Source organism: Muscardinus avellanarius (assembly GCF_963383645.1).
Source record: "Muscardinus avellanarius genome assembly, chromosome: 12".
Taxonomy (NCBI): Eukaryota; Metazoa; Chordata; class Mammalia; order Rodentia; family Gliridae; genus Muscardinus; species Muscardinus avellanarius.
Genome location: NC_137798.1, coordinates 65987104 through 66006563, shown reverse-complemented (window position 1 = coordinate 66006563; position 19460 = coordinate 65987104). Strand labels below are relative to the sequence as shown.

The 19460-nt window shown below is 40.3% G+C and overlaps 2 protein-coding genes across 2 annotated transcripts in view; one reads left to right on the top strand and one right to left on the bottom strand.

Annotated features, from left to right (window-relative positions):
* Positions 1–5609, bottom strand: part of SLC38A6 (solute carrier family 38 member 6) — a gene marked incomplete at both ends in the record, with an annotated part of 73347 nt that extends 67738 nt beyond the window's left edge. Inside the window, 2 exons of the mRNA XM_080707572.1 lie at positions 4045–4175; positions 5505–5609. Of these exons, the coding sequence (XP_080563698.1) occupies positions 4045–4175; positions 5505–5609 (236 nt within the window). The remainder of the gene's footprint in view (positions 1–4044; positions 4176–5504) is intronic.
* Positions 5610–7443: 1834 nt separating this feature from the next.
* On the top strand, positions 7444–13977 carry TRMT5 (tRNA methyltransferase 5; the record flags this gene model as incomplete). The annotated part of the gene is made up of 4 exons (XM_080707160.1): positions 7444–8089; positions 10870–10994; positions 12436–13087; positions 13892–13977. The coding sequence occupies exons 1-4, from the start codon at positions 7528–7530 to the stop codon at positions 13975–13977; spliced, it is 1425 nt and encodes a 474-aa protein (XP_080563286.1). The 5' UTR covers positions 7444–7527.
* Positions 13978–19460: the final 5483 nt, after the last annotated feature.

Here is a 19460-nt window from a genome sequence, read left to right as displayed (position 1 = left end):
GGATCGCGGTTCGCAGCCAGCCTTAGCTACTTACTGAGGCCCGCCACAACTCAGTGAGACCCTGTTCAAAGTAAAGAATAAAAACTCAGGCTGAGGGGTAGCTCAGGGGTCGAATGCCCCTGGGTTCAATAGCCAGCACCACACATACACAAGAAGGACAATGGTATGATTCAGGGAGCCAGCATTCAGTGGAATATATCCACACATCAGACCCTGAGGTATAAAACAGGATTTTTCAAAGAGAATCAAAAAGTAAGTCCTCTGATCATTACTTACCTATGGCACCACATACAGTTTTTAAGTTAGTGAATATATTTCATAATAAAAGTTTGAGTTACTTAAAAATTGTTTTGTTTATAAAGAAATCTGGAGGCAAAGAAAGAAACAGACCTAAATGAGACTCTATATTCTTTCTTTCTTTCTTCCTTTCTTTCTCTCTTTCTTTCTTTCTTTCTTTCTTTCTTTCTTTCTTTCTTTCTTTCTTTCTTTCTTTCTTACGGTGGTACTGGGGTGGAACCCAGAGGCTTTCTACCTCCAGGCTATACTCCCAGACCTATTTTATACTTTATTTGAAAACAGGGTCTCACTACGTTGCTGAGAGCCTCACTAAGTAGCTGAGGCTGGCTTCAAACCTGTGTCATCCTCCTGTCTCAGCCTCCTAAGCGCAGGGATTACAAGCATGCGCCACCATGCCTGGCTTGACTCTATATACTTTAACTTCTCTAAGTCTGCCTCTACTGAGAAAATAAAAATCAACGTGAACTTCATACATCCTATTGGCACGGTGCAAGCTGCTCATCATTATAGAACAATGGATATGCATGGAGCACTTGAGAGCACAGAAAAGCCAGGGAAGGTTATTTGGGGTTAACTGGCCTCTGAGCCAAGTTTTGAAAGATGAAAAGGATTAGCACAGAACACACGCCTGGCCTCATGAGGTGAAATAAGACTGCTAACAACAGGAGGAGAGAAGACAAAGAAATGAAAACACTATGTGCCTTATTTGAACTCATAAATTGCTATTTATAAGTAACCTGTATGGCTGTTGTTCTGGCTTGGAGCAAAACCTGCACATCCCCTTCCCCCTGCCAACCCAGGCTCATGTGATAGAAACTGTAGGAGGTGGGACCTACTGAAGGGAATGGATCTTTGGGGGTACACTCTTGGGGATTATATCATGCCCCCCAGTCCCTTCTCTTTTTTTTAATCTTGCTTTTTTTTCTTTTTGGTGGTACTGAGGACCAAACTCAGGGGCATTCTACTTTAAAGCTGTACTGCATAGCCCTTTTTATTTTTTATTCTGAAACAGGACCTCACTAAGTTGCCGAGGCTGGCTTTGCAGCTGTGATCCCCCTGTGTCAGCCTCCCCAGTACTGGAAAAACAGGTGTGCACCACCACATCTGCATAGAGAAGCAGCTTTCCTCTGCAGCTCTTTCCATCACGATGTTCTTCTCACCACAGGCCCAGAAACAATGGCACTAGCCAACCGTGGGCCGCATCCTCTGAAATGACAAGCCAAGAGAAACCGTCTGTAAGCTGTTTTCTCAGGCATACTGTCACAGTGGTGAAAAGCTGACTAACACAGCTGATGAATTTTGATAGCTTTGGCCAACCTGAGTAAGCTGAATAAGCCACTTCTTAAGGTTATAAATGAGTGTAGGTCTGCCGGGTGTGGTGGCACATACTTTTAATCCCAGCATTTGGGAGGCTGAGATAGGAGGATCACAGGTTTGCGGACAGCCTCAGCTACTTGTGAGAGGCCCTTCGCAACTTAATGAGAACCTGTTTCAAAATAAAAAAATAAAATAGGGCTGGAGGTGTAGCTCTGAGGTAGAATGCCCCTGGGTTCAATCCCTAGTGCTACGAAAACAAACAAAAATAAATGAGTGTAGATCAAATTCTATTTTTAAAAATTAGTCAAATTTGGGTGGAGTGGTGCACACTTGTAATCCCCATACTTAGAAGGCTGAGACAGGAAGATCACAGGTTCAAAGTCAGTCTCAGCAACTTAGTGAGACCCTGATTCCAAATAAAACAAAATAGCCTGGAAGTAGAAGGCCCCTGGGTTCCATCCCCGGTACCACAGTAACAACAATTATAATAATAAAAAATAAATAAGTTAACCACATTTTCAGATAAAAAATTAAAAGTACAGTCACATACTATATAGTAATGCTTTAGGATATAATTGCATATACAATGGTGGCCCTATATGCATATAACGGGGCTGGAAAATTCCTCTGACCTACTGACATCATAGCTGTTCTAACAGCACAGCGCCAGACATAATGTGGTGATTCTGGTGTAAACAAAACTAAGGAGCTGCCAGCAACATGAAAGTCAAGCAATACTAGTATGAACAGTATGTAATACTTTATAATGTGATTGGCGTGTTACTAGTTTATGTACTTATTATACTATGTTATCTTACAGTCTACTCCTAATTTGTTTGTTTGGGTACTAGGGATTGAACCCAGGGACATTCTACCTCTGAGCTACACTCCAGCCTTTATTTTTAAATTTGGAAACAGGATCTTGTTAAGTTGCTGAGGCTGGAGTTGAACTTTCGATCCTCTTGTCTTAGCATCTCAAGTACTGAGATTACAAGTATATGCCACTGTACCCAGAAACAAATTTCTTTCTTTCTTTTTTTTTTTTTGTAGTACTGGGGTTCCTGGAAACCCTTCTATCTCCAGATTACATTCCCAGACCTATTTTATATTTTATTTGGAAACAGAGCCTCTTAAACTAGCGAGGCTGGCTTCTAACCAGCGCGATCCTCCTGTCTCCGCCTCCCAAGTGCGGGGATTACAAGCGTGTGCCATCACACCCGGCTCCAGAAACATATTTCTACTTAAATGTGAAAAAAAAGTTACCTGTTAAGCAGCCTCAACAAGTCTTCCAAGAGGGAGGCCTTGTTATCATAAGAGACAACTACTGTGTGTGTGATTGTGCCCCCAACACCTTTTAGTGGAACGACACGTAAAGATGGAAGACAGTGATGTTGATGGTCCTCGCCTGTGATCCTCCAGCTCAGCCTCCCAAAGTACTGGGAATTCAGGTGTGTGCCACTGCACCTGGCTAGAAAATATTTTTGCACAGCTATACAAGGTGTTTGTGTTCAAAGCTAAGCATTATTACAAAAGAACCAAAATGTTTTAAAAATGTAATATTTAAAAGTTAAAATGTAATTATAAAGTTAGCCAGCCATGGTGGCAGTGGCGCACTTGTAATCCGAGCATTTGGGAGGCTGAGACAGAAGGATCACAGTTCACTGTCCTTAGTGAGGCCCTTTGCAACTCAGTGAGACCCTGTTTCCAAATAAAGAATAAAAAATAGGGCTGGGGGTGTCACTCGGAGGTAGAATGCCCCTGGGTTCCATCCTCAGTACTACAAAAAAATAATAAGTTAAGTTTATTTTATTACTGAAGAAAGGTAACTATACTTTTTATAAATGTGGCACAGCCCAAGTGCACAGTGTTTGCAAGTCTGCAGTAGTGTACAACAATGCCCGACGCCTTCCCAATTCACTCGCTGACTCACCCAGAGACACTGGCAGCCCTGGGAGCTCCACCCTATACAGGTGCACCATTTTCTTAAATTGTATTTCCCCTGCTATCTTTCTATATATACATATGTTTAGATACACAAATACCACTGTGTTACAATTGCCTAGAGTATTGGGTATAGTAACATATCCCAAAGGTTTGTAACCTTGGAGCAATGAGGCTGTACCATATGGCCTAAGTGTATAAAAGGCTCTTCCATCTTGAATTGTGTAAGTATTCTGTGATACATAACAACACACTTGCCTAAAAATGCATTTCTCAGAACATATCCCCTTACTAAACAATGCATGAGTACATATAGCATCCTTTCAAGCTACAGTTTAGCAACAAGAGTAGCAATAAAACCTCAGAAATTAACTAGAAATTGTATAATAATAGCCTCTGGGACCCATCTTTTTGCTTCTCGATATACAACTGAAGTGAAAAAAAAGTGATAATAAAATATGAAGAGGGGGAAAAAAGAGAACAACTCACCTAAATCCCAGGATACCAGTGTTAGCCATAACAAAAGCCAAGCCAAGGATGCCACTTCCCATGATGGCATTCATCAAATTAAAGACTGAGAAGCCAAATGAAACTCCTGGGGATCCCTGACTGTGAAGTTCCTGTAGGTACACAAATTTAATGGAGTTAAATGTTTGGATGGTAAAGTTCAGATTTCATCAAGGAATCACTAAGAAGTTATGAAAAACATCTGCAAACCTCGGGCTTGAGTGAGTAGCTTAAATGAAACCAGCACTGGTTCCCTTTCCTTCCTACCTCCTAGAGTGCAGCTCCAGGAATCTAGAGTTTCCTGGGTAAATCATCACCAGTACAGAGGCCAGGTAGGCTGCAGGAAGAGCCAGACCTCATCTTGTGACTGCAAGAGATAAAGACAGGGTAGGAAAAGGGTGAGGACTGAGAGGGGGGAACAGTCTCAGCTCATGTGACGCCTGAAGAATCTGAGTCAGCTTGGAACTGCTTGCTGCGCTTAACTGTTCTTCCTGTTACTAGCATTGCAATTCTACTGTAATTATTTATATACCATACATAATATTAATATGTTGTATGATATATATGTATACACACACACACACACACACACACATAAATATACATACGCATATTTTCCAAAGATTCCAGTTAAAAAGCAGAATTTCTAGCCGGACGTGGTGGCGCATGCCTATAATTCCAGTACTTCAGAGGCTGAGACAGGAGGATTGCTGGTTCACAACACAGCTAGGTCCTTAGCAACTTAGTGAGACCCTGTTTCAAAAAAAAAAAAAAAAAAAAAAAGCAGGGCTGGGGGTAGCTCAGAGGTGAAACGCCTCAGGGTTCGGTACTCAGTAAAACACACGCACTCAGTAAAACACACACACTCAGTAAACACACACACACACACACCCTGGGCTGGCAATGCAGCAAGGGTAGAGGTTTGCCTCGAGGCCTTGAGTTAAGGTATTATTCTGCACCTGAGTTAAGGTATTATTCTGCACCGCATAAATACATACATAGAGATGTGCCTAGGGCAGAAACTTTAGGTCAGGGAAGTGTTTCCTGCTCCTTGCCGGCCACCTTCACAACTCTCTCTGTATTAAGATGTTAAGATGTTTCTAGCCCTCAATGACTACGTGGAGAAAAGAAACAGACACCTCGTGACTCTTGCGAAGCCCTCACAAGACAGGCGGGGAAGCTGCGAGGCGACAAGGATAACAGCAGAGGTGTCTCACCTAACCCTGGAGGGGCTCGTCTCCTGGGCCCCCTGCCTCCCCCTACTCAGGCTGCCCAATCTCCCAGCCGGGCCTGCCAGGGCGCGCGGCCGTAGCCCAGGCGGGACCCCGCCGGGTGCGCCCGGGTCTGGGCTGCTGCGGGGGTCAGCTCTCCCTTCCCTGCCGCCCCTTTCTCGGGGTCCTCGGGGCGGCACAGGAGGGATGCTGCAGCGCGAGCCCACTTACGTTGCTTAGCAACGGGCTGGACTCCGTTGCCGCCGCCTCCTCGGGCTGCTGGACAGAGATGGACCAGCCGGGCTCGGCGCGGACGCTGCCCCAGGCCGCCTCCATGGCCGGCTGCTGTCGCCGCCCCGCGCCCGCCCCCCGCCGCCCAGCGCCCGCCCCCCGCCACCCCGCGCCCGCCCCCTGCCCGCCTCCCCGCCCCGCGCCGGCTTCCGGCTCCCGCACTTCCGGGGCGGGAGGAAGGGGCGGAGCCGCGGCCCGGCGCCCCTCGGCGTCGCTCCCAGGCGCCGGCCGCACCGGAGCATGAGGTGAGGGGTCCGCGGCGGCGCGGCGCGGCGCGGCGGGAAGGCTTCGCGGCGAGGCGGGGCGGCGCGGACCGCCCGATGGCGCCCTGGCGAGCCCTGGAGGCCCGGGAAGCTGCCTCCAGCCCGGGATTCGGCGTCCAGCCACGCTTGGCCGATGGAGGCAGAGGCTCAGAATACGCATTCCTGCAGGGTCACTCCGCTGGTTAAGTGCTAGCGAGACTCAGTTTGAATCCTGAGTGCGGAGTTTCACTAAGTTGTTTTCCAATATTCTGGGGCAGGGTCCTTTCCCATTACAGTTCTTTATTTGATGTTTTAAAAGACAAAGTGAGTACGGTGCTTAAGAAGCTTAGCAAAGTTTCGTCCTCGAAATACCGAAGCCTCAGCCGGGCGTGGTGGCGCACGCTTGGAATCCCAGCATTCGGGAGGCTGAGACCGGAGGATGGCGGTTCGCGGACAGCCTCAGCTACTTAGGCCCTCTGCAACTCAGTGAGACCTGGTTTCAAAATAAAGAATAAAAAATAGGGCAGGGGGTGTAACTCGGAGGTCGAATGCCCCTGGGTTCCATCCCCAGACCCGCAAAAACAAAAAAACAAACAAGAAACCCGAAGCCTCTGGTTTTAGGACACTTGGCCAGGAATCACAGAAGACAGACAACCTAGCAAACACAAGCTCTGAAGTTTTTGTTTTGATTTTTGGTACTGGGGCCTGAACCGAGGGGCATTCTACCTCTGAGCTCCAGCTCCAGCCCTATTTTATTTTTTGCTTTGAACCAGGGGCTCACCAAGTTCCTGAGGCTGGCTTTGAACCTGCGATCCTCCTGTTTCAGCCTCCCATGTACTGGGATTACAGGTTTGCGCCACTCCCCAGCCTCCCAAGCATCTGTGAGGTTTTGATTCTTGCCCAGCTACTAACTAGCAACAGGACTTTGGATGAATTAACCTACTTTTGAGTCTTCGTTTACACAGCTCATTTACAAGATGAGGATGTCTTAGTACACACTTCTCAGTATCGATGACACAGCATCTAATAATACAGTAAACACCCACAAGGATATTCCAGTAAATATTGTCATTTGTAATGGCATTACTGTTATTCATTTAGAGAGGACCCTTTAATTCCAGTCTCAGCTTTCCAGTCTCAGATGCATTCTGTGGAAAATTGTGGGTAGAGAAGCTTATTGGTTATAGGGAAGCTGATGGATCACTGATGAGCCTGCCTGGCATCAGGCAGACTGAGGGTGCAAATTTATTATTTACTGCTAAGGAAAGTCATCCTGTCTCATACCATTATCTCATACTTCTCTCATACCAGTTTTATTTCTCATCATTTAGCAGGTTATTTGAAACAGCATTTAGATTTTTATTCTCAAAAGCCATTATGGACTGGGCCTGGTGGCACATGCTTGTAATCTCAGTACTGGGGAGGCTGAGACTGGAGGATCGCAGGCTCACTGCCAGCCTCAGCCACTTAGCAAGGCCTCCTCAACTTAGACCCTGTTTCAAAAATAAAGTGGGGCCAGGGATATAGTTCAGAGGTAACGTATATACACATGCCATTGTGAATGTGTTCATTTGTGGCTGTATGGTACTTTTTAAATGAATGATTTTTAAATTTTTTTATTTTTTAGTGTCTTATGGAAGCCATATGGATTCTCACAAAGACTTCTGAAAGTGGAAAGCCATAACCTAACTGAATCTGAACTGTTGATTCCACTAGCATGGATGACACTGACACAGAAGCTTAGGAAAACACTTGGTATTTTCTTGTTGGGTCAAAGAAAAAAATTCTCAACCATGCCAGAAATAGAAACAAATAAAAGAGATACTGAGTTATTTTCACCACCCCCTGGTGTGCGAGGAATGACAAAACTTGATAAAACAGCTTTTAAAAAGACAGTTACCATTCCGGTGCTTCAAGTGAAGAAAGAAGTAGTCAATAGATTGATGCGATCTCTTAAAAGAGCAGCATTGCAGCGTCCAGGCATAAAGCGTGTGATTGAAGATCCAGAAGATGAAGAGAGTAGACTGATTATGTTGGATCCCTATAAAATATTTACTCATGATTCCTTTGAGAAAGAAGAGCTTGATGTTTTAAGGCAACTTAATGTGAATCCACAGATAACCAATTACAACTTGGAACTTACTTATGAAAACTTTAAGTCAGAAGAAATCTTGAAAGCTGTGCTTCCTGAAGATCAAGATGTGACTTCAGGCTTTAGCAGAGTCGGACATATTGCACACCTGAACCTTCGAGATCATCAGCTTCCTTTCAAGCATTTAATCGGTAGTTGTGTTAAGAGTAATACTCATGTATTAGAAAGCAGTTGGAAAATTCTAATTTTACTTTTAAAGGTTATTGTTTTTTTCATACCAAATCACAGAAGTAGGACAGTTTATCATTGTAATTTTAAGCTGAATCTTGGCCCTCTTTTGAGGGTCAGTTTGGATTACCCTTTCCAGGGTCATAGAAAACCCTAAAAGTTGATGCTGATGCAGTCTTTTGTGTACACAATACAAAAAATTTCACTGTATATTGAACAGAGTTCTTTGGAATACACAAGACTGTTAAGCCTTTAGGGCAGTGTTCACTATTAGCTTTCCTAAATTGGAGTGTTTTACAGTCAAAGTACAACACTGTTGCCAGGCGTGGTGGTTCAGGATTGTAATCCCTGCGCTTGGGCGGAGACGAGGAGGATCGCACAGATTCGAAGCCAGCTGAGCTGATTTAAGAGACCCTGTTTCCAAATAAAAATATAAATAGGTCTGGGAATGTAGCCCGGAGTTAGAAGGGTTTCCAGGAACCCCAGTACCACCAAAAATAAATAAAAAGTGCAAAACTGTTTACTTAAGCCTTCATTGGCTTAACTAAGTAAACCTTTTCTATATATTATGTGCCATACTTTGTTTTTTAGTGCTCCAAACCTTTTAGAAACAATGTTTATGTGTGTCCTACCTCCAGCTCCAGCCTTAAACCTGAGGCCTTTATTTTGGGGGATAGAAAAAGACTAGTCAAACTGCACTTAACCTTATATAAATATTTGATGCCCATGCGTTCTTTAGGTTACTTTAAAAATATTTTTCACAATTCCTAGGAATTATTTTCAGATTTAAAAGGTATAGTACTCAGCATTTTGCATAGGTAGAATTTTAGAACTGTGCTCTTAGGCATTCTCTTTGCTTTTATTGGTGAAAGAGATTGATAATGCCTAATGGTAACATATAAATACTTAAACAGATCCATATGATTGTAACTGGATGGAAATAGTCATTGCCTACCCTAACTCAGACATTCCTTTGGCACTCCTATTTTTTTAACTTCTTTCATAAAAGGGCACTCAGGTTAAAAATAAAACATTTCAGTACATCTAAAGCTTTTTCTATAGAACTTCATAAGTGCCTTTTATTTTTAAACATTTCATTCCCTATTTTGTTGAAATTTTTGTGGTACTAAGTATTGAACCTGGAGTGTTCTAAGCTACACCCGCAACCTTGTTTTTACTTTTTATTTTGAAACAGGGTTTCACTAAGTCCCTGAGGGACTTGCTAAGTGTTGAGGCTGGCCTTGAACCTGGAATCTTCCCGTCTCCATCTCCCAAGTCCTGGGATTATAGGCATGAGCCATCGTGCCCAGCTTTCATTCCTCATTTAAAATTAACTTTTTGCCTGGCATGGTGGAGACAGAAAGATTGCAGGTTCAAGGACAGCCTTAGCAATATAGTAAAGCTCTCTGCAACTTAGTGAGTCCCTGTTTCCAAATAAAAAATAAAATTGGTTTGGGGCCTGGATTTAATCTCTAGTTTAATAAATAAATAAAATCAACTTTTTGAATAGAGTTTACTGATCATATTCAAATCAGGTATCTCATTATCAGAGAAAAATCTGACAAATTCTGGCTTTATTTTAGCATGTCTATTACTAAGTACTATTTAATAACTTACAAATCAAGTTTTCTTTCCTTAAGCAGTAAGATGGCATATAGATTTTTATAAAATTTTAAAGTGCTGCCAAGAAATAGACTTCAATTAAAGACCATCAGTATGCCATTTCTGATGTACTTTATTATCTATGTAGCTTTTTTGCTGTGATAAATATTTGACAAAAAGAGCAATTTAAGTAAAAGAACATTTAGATAAGACTAAAGAATCTATTTTTGTTGTTGCTAGACATGGTGTTTTGCTAATATATATGTCCAAAGTAGTGGCATTTGTTTCAAACTGACAGTAAAACATTTGGTTTGAGGCCCCAGGGGACAGGCAGATGGTTTTGCTGGTGTTTTCTGGAACCATTTGTTGCCAGTGTCTTCATATCTCTTCTTTGCATTTCTTTCCCAATTCCCTGTGGTCTGCCTTTTTGCTTGTTGTATTGGTCCATTTGAGAAGATTCAGTTAAAACATGGAAAAATAAGCTGGGGGCCTTGGTATGGAGGTCTGTAATCCCAGCCACTCTGGAGACCTAGGCAGGAGGATTGCAAATTCGAGGAAAGCCTGGGCAACTTAGTGCGACCTTGTCTCAAAATAAAAAGTTAAGCTGGGCACTGATCAGCACACCTGTAATCCCAGTGCTTAGAAGGCTGAGACAGAAAGATCACAGATTTCAGGCCCGTCCCAGCAATTTAGCAAGACCCTCAGCAATTTGGTGAGATCCTGTTTCAAAATAAAAAGGGCTGATATACCTCAGAGGTAGAATGCCCGTGGGTTCAGTCCCAGTTCCCTAGTACCCACACACACACAAAAGTTAAAAGGGCTAAGGATGTAGCTCAGTGGTAGAGTGCCATTGGGTTCAATTCCTAGTACTGAAAAGGGGGAAGAAAAAAGAAAAATATTAAGTAGACCCACATGTCTCAAAAGTATTTTTTAAATATGTACCTATTTTTTTGTGTGTATACTGAAGACTGTCAGAAATTCACTTTAGTAATCTGTTGAGTTTTTAGAATTATATACAGCATTATGCCCACTAGATACGGTTTTTAATCTCTAAACCAAAAGAGAATACAATTCATTTAATATTTTCAGTATTTTACTTTTCAACAACAGGCAGTATTTATAGGAGATTTTCATCTTTTAGGTCAAGTTATGATTGACAAAAATCCAGGAATCACCTCAGCAGTAAATAAAATCAACATCATTGACAATACATTCCGAAATTTTCAGATGGAAGTGCTAGCTGGAGAAGAGAACATGATGACCAAGGTGAGTATTACCTCCAAGTAAAGTGTATATACAGCTTAGTGTTTAAAATTAGAAAGATGAAAAACATTAAAAATATGTATGGCACCCAGTATTGATGAGTATATAATAACATGAATACGTAAATACACCGTTGATGGGATAATACTGACAGGTAAAGACTTTTCAGAGGAATTGGTTAAATATGGTATAATGATACTAGAACATGCCATCATTTACATTTTTTTAAGCTCCATATTTGTTAAAATAAATTGCCCATTGACAGGTCAAGTGAGCAAGTTATAGAATAGTTTGTATAAGATAGTATTTAAAACATTTAAACCTTCTAGATTACATCTGGAGAGAGACTTAGTTGGCAGAAACTTGCAAAAATGTTTCCAACTCTGCATGTTTGCCAGAAGCCAGGCGTGGTGGTGCAAGCTTATAATCCTAGCATCTGAGAGACTGAGACAGGAGGATCACAGTTTGCAGACTGCCTCAGCCATTTAGGCCCTTTGCAACTCAGTGAGTTCCTGTTTCAAAATAAAGAATAAAAAAATAGGGCTGGGGGTGTAGCTCAGAGGTAGAATGCCCCTGGTTCCATCCCTAGTGCTACAAATAATTATTATTGCTAGAAGCATTTCATGTGGTTAGGAGGGGAAAAGCAGGAAATAGAAGATATAGCTCTGATTTCTGTAACCTAGGCCCTTAGATTATTTGATTGTTCTTTGGTTCTTTTGTTCATAAAATAAGGGATTTAAAGTGATGACTTAGGCCATATTCCATGACTATAATTTTAATTTTCTATTTCTTAACATGTCTCTGATAGAGTCAAATGAAATGCTGTGAAGACTTATTACTTTTATTTAAGACTTGTTACACTATATTTATACAAAATAAAACAAATTTGGGAAAAGAAAGAAAATATGGAAATAATTCATTCTATTCCCTGGTTTTAGTTTATAAATTTTATGTCTATCTAAAAAACAATAAAAGACCTCAAAATCTAATGACAAATCTTTCATTTCCTCCCTTTTATTAACTGAAAACTGAATAAAGATGGCAGCTTCTGTGTTGTGTGGAAGTACTGTCTGTAACTACATACCATGAAGATATGTGTGATGTGCTGTTTCAGATGACAGGTTTTTCCTCTCCATCTGGTAACAGTATAATTAAGAGTCAGCCTTCCTGAAAAATGTGATCTGAAAAATCACTCTATGGCCCTTTTAGGATTGAGATACAGGGCTCTCTGGATTTCAGGAGGTGACTCAAATTAAAGATATTAACTTGCCCCAAGAATAGCATGAACACCAGGATTCTAATTAAAATGCCTTTAAATACACTGTTATTTGATCTTACAGTCATAAATTTTAACATATGTGCACACGTGTGTAACACGTCTCCAGTATCAGTGGCTGGCATTTAGGACCAAGCAGATCAACCAAAAACATAATATCTTTTTCAGGTTCGAGAAAACAACTACATCTATGAATTTGATTTTTCAAAAGTTTATTGGAATCCTCGTCTCTCTACAGAACATAGCCGTATCACAGAACTCCTCAAACCTGGGGATGTCCTATTTGATGTTTTTGCTGGGGTTGGGCCCTTTGCTATTCCAGCAGCAAAGAAAAACTGCACAGTATTTGCCAATGATCTAAATCCTGAATCCCATAAATGGCTATTGCACAATTGTAAATTGAATAAAGTCGACCAGAAGGTCCAAGTCTTTAATTTGGATGGGAAAGACTTTCTCCAAGGACCAGTCAGAGAAGAGTTAATGCAGCAGCTGGGACTATCAAAAGAAAGAAAACACTCCGTCCACATTGTCATGAACTTGCCAGCAAAAGCTATAGAGTTTCTCAGTGCTTTCAGATCACTTTTAGATGGGCAGCCATGCAGCAGTGAGCTCCTTCCCATAGTGCACTGTTACAGCTTTTCCAAAGATGTTAAGCCTGCTGAGGATGTTCAGCAACAAGCTGCAGCGGTGTTGGGCACTTCCTTGGAGGCGTGCAGCTCAGTTCACCTAGTAAGAAACGTGGCCCCCAACAAGGAAATGCTGTGCGTCACCTTTCAGATTCCTGCTACTGTTCTGTACAAGACCCAGACCAAAAACTCAGGTGAGCAATTTCTAGAGGAAGAAATATACACTTTAATACCTTTCATGTATCTTTCTTTGGGATATTTGTATGTATACACAAACACATAACATACACACAAACATATGTAGTTTTTAAAATTTGAAAATGGGGGGATTAATTTTAATTCATTATTTTGGTTCAAGACCCCTTGCCAGCCAGGTGTGGTGGGTCATGCTTGTAATCCCAGTACTTGGGAGCCTGAGACAGGAGAACTGTTCATTTGAGACCACACTCAGCAACTTAGCAAGGCCCTCAGCAACTTAAGTGAGACCTTGTTTCAAAATAAAAAATAAAAATAGGGCTGGGGTGTAGGTCAGAGGTAGGATGCCCATGAGTTCAATCCGCAGTACCAAAGGAAAGAAAATGAAAGAAAGAAACCACTTGCCATTCAATTTTGACTTTTCAGATTTTAGTATGTTATAACTATGATACACAGCTCAGTCTACTAAAATGGTATCTCATTAAAATGATAAACCCAGAGCCAGGCATGGTGGCGCACGCCTGTAATCCCAGTACTTCGGAGGCAGAGACAGGAGGATTGCACAAATTCAAAGCCAGCCTCAGCTACTTAGTGAGGCCCTGTTTCCAAATAAAATATAAAATAGGTCTGGGAGTATAGCCCAGAGGTAGAAAGCCCCGGGGTTCTATCTCTAGCACAAAAAATAAAAGTTATAAATCCACAGGGAATCATTTCACATCTAGGTTTATGCCTTATAAATCTTAAAAATGCCTGTATCATTTAACTGTTAATTATCTAAAATAGGCTTTCTGAATTTATTACAGAGAATGATGAAGATCCGCCTCCTAAACGGCAGAAGACAGATAATGTTTTTTCAGAAGAAAAAACACAAATGGCTTCAAACAATTAATTGGAAATGTTTTCTCCATCCTTCACTAGACTTTTATGTAGTGAAATATGTTTGATTTCAAACTTTTAGCATTCAGTGTTTATTAGTGAACCCTTATATTTTTCCCTGTCTTATAAATTAAGCATTACCAAATTAAAATGTAACTGAAATCTTTTTTATCTAAATTGTTTCTAATTTTTTATTAGGTACATATACTTAAATATTGTCTATCTTGGAAAAGTTAGTTTTTGAAGGTAGAGTAGTTGCTAACTAGAAAGGCACCGATACTACTTATTAGGGAAAACTAGTTATTTTAAATAACTACTGCTCTTATACCAGTTATCACTGTAAAAGTAATCTTAAAAGTGAGATTATTTAGATCAGGTATACACAAACTACGCTGTGCAGGCCAAATCTGGCCTATTACCTGTTTGTATGGTCTGTACCTGCAAAATGTGCTTAAATTTTCAGATGGTTGCAAAAGAACAACATACTGTGACATGAGAGAACTGTATGACATTTTAGTATCAGTGTACATTCAAGTTTTGTTGGAGCATACTGTTTTCGTATTGTGTACAGCTGTTTTCATGGTACAACAGCAGAGCTGAGCAGTTTCAACAGAAACTTGATGTGACTCACCTTCACACTGCTGCCTGGCAAATGAGGAATCACAGTGACATAGTTATACTCACAGCACTTCGAATGCTAAGTATATAGCCAAGCCCTAAATTTTATTTTTTATTACCAGTGCATACCCATCATGTCAAGGAAAGTGGACATTAAGTGTTGTGCTTTGAAGGCACAGTGGAGTGTGAATCATTGATACTGAATTAGATAAAATTCTATAGCTAAGTTAAAAATAAGAATACAATATATGTTCGTATCACCAGACAAACACTTGTCATAGTATTCTCAGCTCACAGGCAAACATTTAAGAAATCAAAACTTAAAATATCAAAAAACCAGGTGTGGTGGTACATGCTTGTAATCCCAGTACTTGGAAAGCTGAAACAGGAAGATTGCAGGTTTATGGCCAATGTCAGCAATTTAGTAAGGCCTTGTTTCAAAACAAAAAATAAAATAGGGCTGGGGAATATAGCTCAGAGGCAGAATAACCCTGGGTTCAATCTCTAGTACCAGTAAAGAAATAGTCTCCAAGTGACTAATTTTTTAGCCAAGCAAGGTAAAGCACCTACTGACAGCAAGTTGTTTGGATGCAGCAACTGAAGAAATGTGTCCAGGGGAGATAAACATGGTTTTTTCCTATTGGTCTCTTGGCAAGAATAGTTGCTCAAAAGGTTAAGGATGTTGGAAGCAATATCAGTAGTTAAAAAGGTAAATGATTCTGAGTGGTTCTTTGACTCTCATGGGTTGAAAGATGTTACTAATACTGCTCAGTTCTGGTTCATTTGAGGTATTAACTGCTGAACTTGAAGGGACTGAAGAACTATCCTCTATGAACATTGCACAGAACAGCTATGGGTGAATATTTTCAAAAGGAGTTGAAAAAATACTAATTCTGTATAGCCAAAAGTAGACTCTAGCCAGGCGTGGTGGCGCACGCTTGCAATCCCAGCATTTGGGAGGCTGAAACAAGAGGATCTCAGTTCATGGACTGCCTCAGCTACTACTTAGTGAGGCCCTCCTCAACTTAATGAGACCCTGTTTCCAAATAAAGAATAATAATAATAATAAATGGGCTGGGGGTGTAACTCGGGGGTAGAATGCCCTGGGTTCCATCCCTAGTACCGCAAAAAAAAAAAAAAAAAAAAGTAGAATCTGCTAGGCCGTGATATAACTGATTATGGTAAGAGAAAATACGTAGAGCAGAAAAAGCCTAGTTGGACAAGTTTATAAAGGTTTGTGAAAATGTCAGCAATTTAAAGCCCCTAGCTATTCACCGTATTGTTGATCAGCAAACATCCTGCAGAAAATACTTGAATCAGACATGGGCTACTGAACCAGCAATGTCATTTGCTTTCACGACTAATCATCCTCAGTTCTTTGAATTTTGCCATAAATGGAAACTGAACATCCTGATTTGCCCTACTTAAATTTAATTACCTTAGCAGGAGTAAATTGAATGTAATTTTCTGGGCTTGAGAGCCAAGATTGAAATTCTTCTTAACAATAAGAATCGCCCTCAAACACTATTTTGGAACACTGACTTTGGAAATGAGCTTTTGCTGATTTTTAATAATACTTCTTAAAGAACTCAACTAGATTATAAGGCAATTTTAATGTGAAACACAACTGATGTTTGAATCAGGATATCCTATTTTATACTATCAAAAATTTTAAAAAGGCTTCCATTCTCACCAAGTTATCAGTGGTTATATTTTGTTTATTACTTTCATGGGGTCTTGGTATAAAAGCAAAGGATATTTCTCCATTTTAGAATCTAACTGCAATTGAAGAGCTTCCACCTGATCTTCAATTGGAAATAATTAATATACTACATAATAACAAGCTAAAAAGCAAATATCAAGGAAGGAATCAAGTTTTGCAAATGCTCTCCCGGTAAAGGATATGATCAGTTAGTTCACATATGTTCCTGGGTGGAGAACAGTGTTTGGTAGTACATGTTGGTGAAAAGATACACCGGGCGTAGTGGTGCACGCTTGTAATCCCAGCACGTGGGAGGCTGAGACAGGAGGATCACACAGGTTCGAAGCCAGCCTCAGCTGCTTAGTGAGGCTCTCAGCAACTTAGTGAGACCCTGTTTCCAAATAAAATAGGTCTGGGAGTGTAGCCCAGAGGTAGAAAAGCCCCTGTGTTCCACCCCTAGTACCACCAAAAAAAAAAAAAAAGTGTATAAAGATAGAACCAAAATATGGAACCAACCTAGGTCTCCATCAACAGATGAATGGATTGCAAAATAATGGGAAATACAGCAGAATTCTACTCAGCAATAAAGAACAAAATCATGTCATTTGCAAGAAGATGGAAAGTCCTGCAGAACATTATGTTAAGTGAGATCAGCCAAGCATAGAAAGAGAAGGGACATATATTTTCTCTAATATGTACAAACTAAGGAGTATTAGGGATACCAGAGGGACTCCAGATAATGGAGGGGAATCCTCAGCAAATCTAAAAAGGAAGAGTAGGAAAGGAAGAAGGCTGAGGTTGATTAATAAAGGAGCTACATCCGAATATGTGTTTAAGTATGAATGTAGCATGGTTAACCTGGACACTCATTGTTGGGAAGGAGAGAAAGGGGAAAGGGGGGCACCAAGCACTGTGAATGCATGCCATTTTCAATGTGATTCACGTAAAAATAAAAAAGATAAAAATTTGATAGAAAATTTGATTTTTTATTAAAGGCAGTGTTATTCTTCAAAAAAGCATTACAAGAAGTTGTATCTATATTTTAAATTTTGTCAATAAAAAGGGCATTTTATCTTGTTATATAATACCTTCATAATGCCCTCTATTTGCCTCTGAGCCTGCTAATCCTAAAATATTTACTATCTATTCTTACAGAAAAAGGTTAAGGACCCTGCTGTAGGTAATTAATTATAAGCTGAAATGCCCTCAGAAGCTTGCAGGTAATGTAAATAGGTGAAGCAATCAATGGTAAGAAGTACAGGGAAATAATGACTTAGAGCCCTTCTTTCTAATCTAAAAGCACTTAAATATTCAGGTTGTTTTGAAACTTAACCCAAGTACTGTACACTTAGACTAGCTTATGAAATACATATGCAAATGATGTTCTTGCTCATCATCTCTTTAGTCATCATCTACAAAATACACTGTAATTGTTAAGAAAATACATAAATGCCTTAATATTGTAGCTCTTCCCCTTTTCATATAAGTTAATGTATGGTTTTTCCATTATTTAAATATAGACCCATCTTAAACTTTTAGAGGTGATACTAGTAAATAAACTCTACTAATCCACCAGAAAATGATAGCTAGAGGTATTATGATGTTGTAAACCTGTAATCCCAGTATTTGGGAGGCTGAGACAGGAGGATTGCAGGCTCCAGGACAGCCTGAGCAACCTAGCAAGACCCTGTTTCAAAACAAAAGTAAATAAAAAAGAAGGGCTTGGGATGCATTTGAGAGGTACAATGCCCCTGGTTCGATCCTCAGTACGACAAAGCAAAAAACTCAGAAAACTATAGCTATATTTTTAAATTTTTGCTCTGTATGTGTATGTTAGTTACTGTGGATTAAATTCAGGGGCATTCAACTTCAAAGCTACACCACCAGCTTTATATTATTTTTATTTTGAAATAGGGTCTACTAAGCTGCAGAGGGCCTCACTAAGTAGTTGAGGCTGGTCTTGAACCTGCCATCCTCCTGTCTCAGCCTCCAAAGCACTGGGATTACAAGTGTTTGTCAGCACACATACCTTCCTTTTACTAACTTTTTGACAAGTTCTCTGTTACCTTACTTGAATTTTAAAATTACTTTGGCTTGGCTACCTGTTAACAGCCTAAAGACATCTAAGAGAAGCTCTAAGATGAAATATATGTGTTCCCTATCAATAATACTCCTTACAAGGTAGTGTTATATTGGTACAAACAAATATTTTCTATATAATGAATTAGAGTTCCTCTCAAGGTATCAACAAGGTCATTAAGTTGATGTCATTTATATCCCATAAAAGATCATACTAACTGGGTCTGGTGGCATATGCCTGTAATCCCAGCAAGGCAAGAGGATCACAAGTTCAAGGTCATCCTGGCTAACTTAGCAAGATCTAGTCTCAAAATATGGGCTGGGAACACAGGTCAGTGATAGAGTGCCACTGGGTTTAATCCCTATTACAGGAAAAAAAAAAAAAAAGATATTTTCTCTGTAAAATTTTCTGGAAATCTTAGTTTGATTGCATACACCTGGTTTTAGCTCAGCTGCTGTTTGTAAGCTTGACAGTTTTGACAGTCATTTCTGGAGCCTGACCACTTGGACTCAAATCCCATCTCAGCTATTTTTAAGTTGTATTGACTCCTGGCAAGTTACTTAACTTCTGCTTCCCCCTCTGCTAAAATGGAGGCAATGACAGCACTGTTGTAAGCATTGGAATTACATACAGAGCACTGAAGCACAGTGTCGGGCACATAGGTAATGCAGTAGCTGCTCACTATTACTTCTATACTAGAATTGTAAAATGTTAAGAAAAACTTGATGTATGTAGATGAAGATTTGTACAGTTTTTGTGTCTGAGAGAAGAAATCACTTGTAACGGTAGGAGATAAGCACATCTATCTGGAATGTTTTTGATCTTTTACCAGCCCATTTGATCTAATAAGGTCAGTTAACACCTCCTAAGGTAGACTCAAAATAAGTCTTCAGCGCCTTTGCAATGTTTTATTAATTAGTTCATTCTCTTTAAATATGTTGGTTTTGTAGCTGAGTGCAACAAAGCTTCAGTGTTCTCACTGTTCTTTGAACAGATTTATAGGTTGTAGAACTTAAGACCATGAATCTTCAACTGGGAAGTATCTAGTAGTTATAAGGAGTAGGACATGCACCCTGATAGAGTGTAGCTAGAACTG